General features: G+C 37.8%; 1 protein-coding gene across 3 annotated transcripts in view; it reads right to left on the bottom strand.

Annotated features, from left to right (window-relative positions):
- Positions 1-12,178, bottom strand: part of MAGI2 (membrane associated guanylate kinase, WW and PDZ domain containing 2) — a 1,500,648-nt gene that overhangs the window by 503,041 nt on the left and 985,429 nt on the right. For all 3 annotated transcript variants that reach the window (XM_069587784.1, XM_069587786.1, XM_069587785.1), the window contains exon 6: positions 347-426. In XM_069587784.1, the coding sequence (XP_069443885.1) occupies positions 347-426 (80 nt within the window). The remainder of the gene's footprint in view (positions 1-346; positions 427-12,178) is intronic.

Here is a 12,178-nt window from a genome sequence, read left to right as displayed (position 1 = left end):
CTATATACCATATTCAATTCCAATGAAAAGATCAGAGTACTCAGAGAGACATATTGCAAACAAAAACTCCCTAGTAGGTGGTGGAAAGTAAGGCCAGGAGTCAAGCAGAACCCACAGAGATGACAGAGCTGTGATATCCAGCGCAGTCACCTTAGAGAGAAAAAGGAAAACCACATGGCCCTGCTGAAACGCCGAGTTAATTCTCTCTCCTATCTGAGCACTAAATATTACAGCTTCAAAATTGTCTCAATCAGCATACAGTTTCTTTAGACAAGACCCTCTTTTAAGAAATAGACACATTCTTGAAGTGCAACAGCAAAACACCATAAAAACTTAAATAACTTACCATTTTCTTTGCACTCTTCTGGAGGCTTAGCCTTTTTCGCAAGTCGTGGATCCAGCCATGATGTTGTCTTTGTGTTATGGCTGAAAAGAAAAGAGATCACTCTGAACAGACACATACTGAAAGGAATCAAGTTTATTCCTTAAGAGGAAAAAAAAAAAACCAAAAAACAAAACAGGGTTAGACCAACAAAATTGCAATCGATACACTTAATTTGCTTACTGGTTCTAAGTAGCCCTGAAGGAGGTGTAAGAGTAATTGTGCAAGGCAGCTGTAAATTTGGCAACCTCAGCTCCCTGTCCTCAAAGCAGCTATTTTTATTAAAATCAACTAGAATGTTGCCAAGTTAACCTCATTGAAAATGCAGAACTCATCCAGAGCAAAAGGAATTTATTACAAATACAGGATTCTCCAGTTGGAAGAGCACAGGCTGCAGGCTCTGATACTATTTCCTGAGTTTTGCAAAAGAATTATTTTCATCTTAAATCTGTCCTTTTCATAAGCAGTTGTTTTGTTACTCTTTTAACTACAGAGTTGGCAGAGAGTGTACAAAAGTGATACAAATTATAGCATGTTCTTGGGATTCCTACATTTTCTCAAAAAGTGATTAATACCAATTTCATTAACCCACATTTAGCTATCTTCCATCTAAATACTTTCAATCCAGCTAGGGGGTAAAAATGCTTGTATTCTAGCATTTCTGAATGGAATTTCTGGGAATTAATCATTTTTAATGACAATTTTGTTTAAAAAAAAATGATCTCTGAGAAGTCTTGAAAAAATTTAAAAAGCAAAGGAGAGATGTTTTTAGAACAGGGTCTTTAAAAGAGGTTCTGGAATGACCTGCACTGGAATCATCTGGTGGATTTAATGCATCTTCTGGATCCTCATAGAACTACCAAATCAGAATCTTTGAGGTGAGGCTGCAAAATCTCCATCTTTGGCTAGCACTCGAAGTGATTCTTATACATTCTGTACTTGAAAACTACATTACGAATGAACTATATTATGGTTATGAATGGCTCATAACCGTACAGTGGAGCTAAACTATTTGCTGTGAATAGCTGTCTCACGTTATCTCATCTGTCAATGGACAAAATACCAAGGACGTGACATCTGTGAGGATTGAAAAGAATGATCAGAGTCACAGATGTAGAAAACTGAGGTTTGTATAGAAGAGAGTTAGAATGTAATATGAAAGGGAAAAGTGGAAAACAGAAATATAAATTAAAGCCATATAACAAGATCTTTGAACACAGTTGTAAGGAAGTCAAAATCACAATTATGGTGTCAATTCACACGTGTTGTCTGTTTCTTCGATGAGATTTAAATATATTTTATCATATTACAGTGTTAGCTAAATAATCTGATGAATCAATCTGCACTTAAAGCACAGTTCAGAAAAGTCTCCAGGTAGCATATTTAATAGCAAACTTCTAGAGATTAAGTGCCTACTTAATGAAGGGAATTTCAAGGCAGGAAGGAGGAGAAAAGGGGTTAAGGAGGGCAGTGAGCAAATGACTCCAGAGTGTTAAAGTACTGTTCAAAGAGTGTTTTCTGGATGATCGTATGTTTGCCCAAGTGCAGAGCCACCTCCGTTCTGAGAACCTAGACATTAATATCCTTGGGTCATGAAGTTTCTGCTCTTAAAAAAGGTTCTCTTTTATTTCTGACATACATGTGGGGTAAAGAGAAAACACTTTCCAAACATTTTCTTCGCACTTAGGAACTCCTCAATAATTGATCTTTCTGAGCAGGACTCTAATAAATCTGATGAGATAAAGTCTATGAATTTGGTGAAATTATAAATTGTTGGGAGGGTATGCTAGCTTTTATTTTCTCCATATGTGACTTCTGTAAAGTAGTATCTCATTCTGGTCCTATTTGTAGTCATATCAATATCATCTAGTCTTTTCCTCTCAGTTAACGACTTGATGCCTATGGACAGAATGGGGGTTATGACTATTCTAATGTAAGGATAGTGGCACTGGGTTCAGGGCTCATTGATCCCACCTGAAAACTAAAGTCACTGTAAAGATGCTTTTTATAGATATGCCTCAGCTCAAAGTATATATATATGTGTGTGTGTGTGTATGTGTGTGTGTGTTGTTCATTTCAGTCGCTCAGTCATGTGCGACTCTTTGCGACCGCATGAACCGCAGCACACTACACCTCCCTGTCCATCACCAACTCCTGGAGTCCACCCAAATCCATGTTCATTGAGTCGGTGATGCCATCCAACCATCTCATCCTCTGATGTCCCCTTCTCTTCCTGCCCTCAATCTTTCCCAGCATCAGGGTATTTTCCAATGAGTCAGCTCTTCGTATCAGGTAGACAAAGTATTGGAGTTTCAGCTTCAGTATCAGTCCTTCCAAAGAACACCCAGGACTGATCTCCTTTAGGATGGATTGGTTGGATCTCCTTGCAGTCCAAGGGACTCTCAACAGTTTTCTCCAACGCCACAGTTCAAAAGCATCAGTTCTTTGGCACTCAGCTTTATTTATAGTCCAATTCTGATATCCATACATGACCACTGGAAAAACCATAGCCTTGACTAGATGGACCTTTGTTGGCAAAGTAATGTCTCTGCTTTTCAATATGCTATCTAGGTTGGTCATAACTTTCCTTCCAAGGAGTAAGCATCTTTTAATTTCATGGCTGCAGTCACCACCTGCAGTGATTTTGGAGCCCAGAAGAATAAAGTTAGCCTCTGTTTCCACTGTTTCCCCATCTATTTCCATGAAGAGATGGGACTGGATCTTAGTTTTCTGAATGTTGAGCTTTAAGCCAAGTTTTTCACTCTCCACTTTCACTTTCATCAAGAGGCTTTTGAGTTCCTCTTCACTTTCTGCCATAAGGGTGGTATCATCTGCACATCTGAGGTTATTGATATTTCTCCCAGCAATCTTGATTCCAGCTTGTGCTTCCTCCAGCCCAGCATTTCTCATAATGTACTCTGCACATAAGTTAAATAAGTAGGGTGACAATATACAGCCTTGACTTAGTCCTTTTCCTATTTGGAACCAGTCTGTTGTTCCATGTCCAGTTCTAACTGTTGCTTCCTGACCTGCATACAGGTTTGTTAAGAGGCAGGTCAGGTGGTCTGGTATTCCCATCTCTTTCAGAATTTTCCACAGTTTATTGTGATCCACACAGTCAAAGGCTTTGGCATAGTCAATGAAGCAGAAATAGATGCTTTTCTGGAACTCTCTTGTTTTTTTGATGATCCAGCAGATGTTGGCAATTTGATCTCTGGTTCCTCTGCCTTTTCGAAAACCAGCTTGTGTATCTGGAAGTTCATGGTTCATGTATTACCTAAGCCTGACTTGGAGAATTTTGAGCATTACTTTACTAGCATGTGAGATGAGTGCAATTGTGTGGTAGTTTGAGTGTTCTTTGGCATTGCCTTTCTTTGGAATTGGAATGAAAACTGACCTTTTCCAGTCCTGTGGCCACCTCTGAGTTTTCCAAATTTGCTGGCATATTGAGTGCAGCACTTTCACAGCATCATCTTTCAGGATTTGAAATAGCTCAACTGGAATTCCATCACCTCCACTAGCTTTGTTCCCAGTGATGCTTCCTAAGGCCCACTTGACTTCACATTCCAGGATGTCTGGCTCTAGGTGAGTGATCACACCATCGTGATTATCTGGGTCATGAAGATCTTTTTTGTACAGTTCTGTGTATTCTTGCCACCTCTTCTTAATATCTTCTGCTTCTGTTAGGTCCCTACCATTTCTGTCCTTTATTGTCCCCATCTTTGCATGAAATTTTCCCTTGGTATCTCTAGAGATATGTGTTGATGTCTATGTTTTCATGTTCTACCAAAAAGCTTGGGAGGTAAACAAGGAAAATAAACTTCCCTTCTATTTACCCAAACCTACTTCTTCCAAATTCCTCCCCTATTTTGGAGCAAAGTCATTTCTAAGTCTCTAAGATGTATTCACAAGAGGAGACACATCTTTAGATAAGTATGAAGGCGACATTACTAAGCCACTGCAGGCAGTCAAATTACCATTTCTATACAGCTCCAACATGGGTTTCTAATACTGTCTAATTTAGTAGAGACTCGTGAATTTCCTATTTTTCCTGAGTTTATATAAAGCATTTCATTACAGGATGATTTTTTCAGGTTGAACTAGCATTAACAGTGTGTCACTTTAATACATTTTGACAGATTGAGTCTCTTATAGTTAACAGCATTTTTAGCTGATCCTCTGAACTGATTCTGAAAGAAAGTGGGTTGTAGTTACCTCCAGTAATTGTCACAAACATCTCATGAATATACAGTATGGTATTTTCCATGAGTGGCTCTCACAAGCCTTTGAGTTCACATGCTTCTTTAAGATGCCTTACAAAGGGGATATTTTTAATGCATTTGGGAGACAACAGACTAGGTGGCTTTTCCACTTCCTTAAATTATATAATTTTTAAACCTCAACATTTCCACTTGAAAATAAGATTGGACATTGGGCAGGAGATCATGTAAAAGGGGAGCACTGAGGGATTTTTCATAGTTTGCACAGCATCCTTCCTCAAGAGTTAAGAGTGTGGTTTCCTGTCACTTTCATTACTAGAGAAGATGCAGGTGCAGAACACCAATTTTCTGCTTTTCCCCAAATTGTGAGGAGGATGAATAACAAGAAGGTAAGATGCTAATTCTATCTAACCCCGTATTTCAATATTAGTTTCGTCTACAGAGACACATACACATATATAGGCTGCCTTTGCAAAGAAACTTTTTCTAGTTGAGGACTGAAATATATATTTTCCAGGAACTTTGAATCATAGTAATACACTACTCTACGTATTTCTATGGCTAAAGTTAATGTGACGATTATGAAGAGTAAGAGATCAAGAGGAGTCAGTAGCTATTCAAGTTCTATCACTGTCATATTTTAAAACCTTAATGAAAACCTTAAAAAATAGTATATCCAAAAGTCTTTGATGTTAAACCATCCAGGAGGACCGGAGTAAACCAGAAGTGAAATTTCACTCAGCTCTGCAATTCTACTTTAAATTCACATCAGAATGGCCTTGAAGACATGTGATAGGCTGACTTGTAATGAATTTGAAATTTCTGGATATTTTTTAAGTTTAACCTTTTTCCAAATTGACAAAAGCAGCACAATAAATAATAACATCTTATCTGCCAAGGAAACAGTCTTCTCATACAGAAAATGCGTCCCTTTAACAGGAAAAGCTGCTGACATTATGCCATACCACTGCAAAGATATTCTTATTATCTTGTAACATTTCCCGATTGCCTATTTTGTCAGGGACTGCGCTAGAACTTCCATAGCATCACTTCATTTAATGCTAAAGAGTCTTTGTGGCTAGTATTTTTAACTCCATGTTATAGAAAAAGGAAGGCTGAGAGAAGATGAGTGACTTGCCTAAGGACACACACCTAGTGCATGAAAGTAAAACAGCTAGCATTATACAGACATATCTGATTCCCAGCGCCAAGTGTTGTTTTTTTTTTTTTAATGATCTGAAACCAGAGACATAATAAATCTAAAACTTTGCTTTTTATACAGAGAAGCTTTATTTTACTCTCTTGGATAACAGTTAAAAATCTTTTTCCTAGTTTCATAGCCAATGGTTTACAAACTGAGACTTTTATCTCCTTTGTGACAATAGTAATCACTGATTAAATTCCTTTGTGTTAAATGCCTTGTACTTGGTATTATATTAAACTGTACATGCGTAGCGATATTACCACTAAAAATATTTTCTCCTTATAAACTTGAATTCTCTATTCAAATCATTTAAAATCAAATTTGAATATTTTTTCCAGAATAGTCTTACAATGGTGATGTATATAATCTACATGTGAATATTGAGTCAGAGAGGTTATAAACAATTAGGTTAATAAAAAAGCTTTCAAATGAGCAGAGTATTTATTAGGAGTAAAACAAAATTTTCACACAGGTCATGCCCACTCTATCCTCTATTTTTTTTTTTTTTTCATTTACTCTATGTTTTTCCAGTTGGGCTCAAACCTGTCAATGGTTTCCTAGGTATACAAAAGGCTCAACGTTGACCCAATTCAAATCCAATTTTAAGACAACTCCTCTTTTCATTTTTCTCTTCATTCTGTTCTCTTTTACTCTTTTCTTCCTACCTTTGTACTGACACTGAAATCAAAATAATATTTTCACTACTGCACAAATACTAGATGGCATTTCATCAACTGAAATTTGATTAGTGGATAAGAAACTTTTATTATCAAATATACTCCTTTCCTTTGCTCTGTTTTCTTTAAAAAATAGTTACAGACTTAAAACAATGATAAACACATTGAATTTTGAAAGTTCTCCAGAAAAGCCAATTCTGAATCTTAGTTTTTATTAGATAAACTGCATTTTCATCTTGGGAAATACTACCCTGGGAGAATAAAAACAGATTGAACTCAATAATATTTGACAGCATGAAACATAGTAACAAGGTAAACAAGGCCCAGAAAAACATTTTAGAGTCCTCTGAGCGATTTAAGATGCATGTGAATGTTAAAATTCTAGCAGTAGTCACATATGTTCAGAATCAGAAATAACACAGAGATTACTGGCTGTATTTTATGTGTTTTTAAAAATTAACATTCATTTTTAAAGGAATATAGATATTTACATTTCATATAATAGTCAATAAAGTTCTCAGATTGACTATGTCAGTTTCTGAAAGATTTTGTCTTCCCTCTTGATCATTATTTCAGAAGGAAGAACTGTTGAACAATGACTGGACACATCTAATTGATAATGAACAGTAGAAGCTTTTCTATTTAAGACTTCAATTGTACTGCTTAATCTTTTCTATTTATACATTGATAATCCACATAAAAATTGTCAATGACCTTTATAGTGGTTATCTGTTTCCTAAACAATATTCTTAAAATTTTGTTAAGCACATGAATTATGAGCTTGTCATCATATTGCCTTTCATATATTTAGAATACATTTTTAAAAGAGGTTTTATTATAAATTCATCCTGGATATTATGAGTGTTTGTTGCAAACTATTTTGTCTGAACGCTTATTTTCTGTCTGGAGACTACACTAGAACCTTGTACAGAAAAAAAATATTCAATATATCTACTGCTATTGTAAAACAAATAACAGAGAGTAAGCAAAGACCAGATGTCGGTATACACCGAGCCGAGAATGAGAAAACATTTAGACTTTACCAAAAAACCAACTTTTCTTTCCAGTAAATTTCAAAAATATTTCATTTTCTTTCAATAACTGAAAGTACTAAATTTGTTGAAAATGGGAATTGGTGATTTACTTAAAACTTAAGAAAATATAGAAATAGCAATAACAGATGAAATAGATCATGTGTCTTATTTAGAATTTGGGAAAGCCTGTATATCCAAGACATTTTCCATAGGTGATTTTCGGTTTCAAAAGCTCATTTTTAAAAATCTATTATTTAAGATGACATAGTGTTCACTGCTATTTGGGAAGATGTTAGTAAACAAATAGGTTCTTGTTGCTGTTTTGTTTTTTGCCAAAGCAATAGCAGTCTCTTTTATGTCACTAACTAAACTGACTCCCAAACAAAGAACTAATTTAATGGGATTCCCAAAGCATGTCAATCCAGATTAACCCTGTGGCAGCAATTCTTTATGGAACATTTAGCCTCTGGAATAGTAAATTCTGGCTGAGAAACTTATAAAACAAATACCATTTGTAATATAAAAGTCTGTTTTTTTCTTTTTTTTTTTAGCCAGTGCCTGTTTACATATTGGAAGTAGCATGGGATAATGTCAATGGCTTTGCAGGGTCACAAAGCCGTAAGACCTTGGGAATGTTAATTTGTCCAAGGTGCCTCAGAATCTCATGTATAAAATGGGAGTACCTCAAGTGCTTCAAAGGGACGTCAAGAGTTGAACACAACTGAGTGACTAACACTATCATACAATAATGTAAAGAAGGCACCATGGCAACTTAGTTAACAGCAAGGACCCTGTAGCCACATTTTGCCCATGAAAATATGGAAATAGGAATGTTGTCAGTTTTGCTGACCACTGTAACCCAGGGTTTAATAAAATAGTTCCTAGAACACAGGGTGTACCCAATAAATATGTGTTGAATAAATGAAATCAAAGCATCCTAGCTTTGTCATTTCCTGGTTATATGACCAAAGGCAAGGTGCCTCTATAAGTTTTAGGTTCCCAAAATGAGAAATAAATAAGCACAATGTAAATGCTTAACATATTAGCTTTACTGCTAAGTAAGCTGAACACAGACTGTAAAATGTAGGCACTAAATATGTGGTAATCATTATTACTAATTTGAAGGTACAATTAACCTACTATTTAAAAAGATAATATTAATGAAGAAGATATTATGAGTTAAGGAGACTATTGGTTTTAAACAATAGTATACACTTGAAAGTCATCAACCAGTCCATTGTGAAGGAGATCAGCCCTGGGGTTTCTTTGGAAGGAATGATGCTAAAGCTGAAACTCCAGTACTTTGGCCACCTCATGTGAAGAGTTCTCTGCAATTTAAAATCCTGTTCTTTAAAAATACTTGTTCAGATACTCACCTTTTCCCATTAAATGTCACTATAAGTGATAAAAGGAATCTGCTTTAATTATTCAACAAAAGAAGGAGTCTTGAAGACTGTGGGAAATAATTGCCCCTTTTGTTCAATATTGAGAACAATGATAAAAATTTCCCTCATCTTTTATCTGCAGCACTTGTAAAGACTGAGACATATAAACTATTTGTCAATACTGAGTAAATCAATAATTATTTTAAAACATTGCACAGATGACAAAAATCAAATACCTCATTACCTTAACTCAAAGGTTATATATATATATGTAAATATTTATAAATATATATATGTGTGTATATATATACATATATAATAAGGAACTAAAGGGGAACTAAAGAACAAGAGGGGAACTAAAGAATATCTTGATGAGGGTGAAGGAGGAGAGTAAAATGGCTGGCTTAAGACTAAATACTGAAAAAACTAAGATCATGGCACCCTGCCTCATTACTTCCCGACAAATAGAGGCAGGAAAAGTGGAAGTAGTGACAGATTTCTTCTTCTTGGGCTCTAAAACCACGTGGATGGTGACTGCAGCCATGAAATCAGAAAGTGTTTGCTTCTCGGCAGGAAAGCTATGACACACCTAGACAGTGTGTTGAAAAGCAGAGACATTACTTTGCTGATGAAGGTCCATATAATAAAGGCTATGGTCTTCCCAGTGGTCACATACAGTTGTGAGAAAGTGAAAGTCATTCAATCATGTATGACTCTTTGTGACCCCATGGACTACACAGTCCGTGGAATTCTCCAGCCAGAATAGAGGACTGGGTAGCCATTCCCTTCTTCAGGGGATCTTCCCAACCTAGGAATCAAACCCAGGTCTCCTGCATTGCAGGCGGATTCTTTACCAGCTGAGCCACAAGGGAAGGCCAAGAACACTGGAATGGGTAGCCTATCCCTTCTCCAGTGGGTCTTTCTGACCCAGGAATCAAACCAGAGTCTTCTGCATTGTAGGTGGATTCTTTACCAACTGACAGCGAGAGCTGGACAATAAAGAATGCAGACTGCCAAAGGATTGATGCCTTTGAACTGTGGTACTGGAGAAGACTCCAGAGAGTCCCATGGAGAGCAAGGAGATCAAACCAGTCAATCTTAAAGGAAATCAACCCTGAATATCCACTGGAAGGACTGATGCTGAAGCTCAAACTCTAGTATTTTGGTCATCTAATGAGAATAGTTGACTCATTGGAAAAGTCCCTGATGCTGGGAAAGACTGAGGGCAGAAGGAGAAGAGGGCATCAGAGGATGAGATGGCCGGATGGCATCACTGATGCAATGGATATGAACTTGGGCAAACTTTAGGAGATGGTGAGGGACAGAGAGGCTTGGTGTGCTACAGTACAAGGGGTTGCACGGAGTTGGAAATGACTGGGTGACAGAACAACAACAATATTTTAATACATATTTAAATGAGTACTTCATTTAAGCATAGGTAGAATTCCCTTCTACTCAGAAATGGAACTAACCTTTTCCAGTCTTGTGGCCACTGCTAAGTTTTCCAAATCTGCTGACATATCGAGTGCAGCACTTTAACAGCATCATTTAAAGGATTTTAACAGCTCCACTGAAATCCCATCACCTCCACTAGCTTCAGGACCATAAATAGAATTAAATAGCTTTAGGACCATAAAGAAGGCTGAAGGCCAAAGAATTACGGCTTTTGAACTGTGGTGTTAGAGAAGATTCTTGAGAGTCCCTTGGACAACAAGGAGGTCCAACCAGTCAATCCTAAAGGAAATCAACCTTGAATATTCATTGGAGGGACCAATGCTGAAACTGAAGTCCCAATACTTTGGCCACCTGATGCAAAGAGCCAATTCATTGGAAAATATTCTGATGCTGGGAAAGACTGAAGGAAGGAGGAGGGAACGACAGAGGATGAGATGGTTGGATGGCATCACCAACTCAATGGACATGAATTTGAGCAAACTTACATGCTAGCAAAGTAAAGCTCAAAATTCTACAAGCCAAGCTTCAACAGTATGTGAACCGTGAACTTCCAGATGTTCAAGCTAGATTTAGAAGAGGCAGAGGAATCACAGATCAAATTGACAACATCTGTTGGATCATTGAAAAAGCAAGAGAGTTCCAGAAAAACATCTACTTCTGCTTTATTGACTATGCCAAAGCCTTTGACTGTGTAGATCACAACAAACTGTGGAAAGTTCTTAAAGAGATCAGTATACCAAACCACCTGACCTGCCTCTTGAGAAGTCTGTATGCAGGTCAGGAAGCAAAGTTAGAACTGGACATGAAACAACAAACTGGTTCCAAATCAGGAAAGGAGTACATCAAGGATGTATATTGTGACTCTGCTTATTTAACTTATATTCACAGCACATCTGGAGAAGGCAATGGCACCCCACTCCGGTACTCTTGCCTGAAAAATCCCATGGACAGAGGAGCCGGGTAGGCTGCAGTCCATGGGGTTGCTAAGAGTCAGACACGACTGGGCAACCTCACTTTCACTTTTCACTTTCATGCACTGGAGAAGGAAATGGCAACTCACTTCAGTGATCTTGCCCAGAGAATCCCAGGGACAGGGGAGCCTGGTGGGCTGCCGTCTATGGGGTTGCACAGAGTTGGACATGACTGAAACAACTTAGCAGCAGCAGATTAGTTCAGTTCAGTTCAGTTCAGTCACTCAGTCGTGTCCAACTCTTTGCGACCCCATAAATTACAGCACGCCAGGCCTCCCTGTTCATCACCATCTCCTGGAGTTCACTCAGACTCACATCCATCGAGTCCATGATGCCATCCAGCCATCTCATCCTCGGTCATCCCCTTCTCCTCCTGCCCCCAATCCCTCCCAGCATCAGAGTCTTTTCCAATGAGTCAACTCTTCGCATGAGGTGGCCAAAGTACTGGAGTTTCAGCTTTAGCATCATTCCTTCCAAAGAAATCCCAGGGTTGATCTCCTTCAGAATGGACTGGTTACATCATATGAAACGCTGGGCTGGATGAAGCAGAAGCTGGAATCAAGATTGCCTCAATAACCTCCGTTATGCTGATGACACCACCCTTATGTTAGAAAGTGAAGAAGAACTAAAGAGCCTCTTGATGAAAGTGAAACAGGAGAGTGAAAAAGTTTGCTTAAAGCTCAACATTCAGGAAACTAAGATCACGGCATCTGGTCCCATCACTTCATGGCAAATAGATGGGGAAACAGTGTCTGACTTTATTTTTGGGGGCTCCAAAGTCACTGCAGATGGTGATTGCAGCCAAGAAATTAAAAGATGCTTACTCCTTGGAAGGAAAGTTATGACCAAC

This window comes from Ovis canadensis, chromosome 4 (assembly GCF_042477335.2).
Source record: "Ovis canadensis isolate MfBH-ARS-UI-01 breed Bighorn chromosome 4, ARS-UI_OviCan_v2, whole genome shotgun sequence".
NCBI lineage: Eukaryota > Metazoa > Chordata > Mammalia > Artiodactyla > Bovidae > Ovis > Ovis canadensis.
Note: the sequence above shows the minus strand (reverse complement) of the source record. Positions and strands in the feature narration are given on the sequence as shown.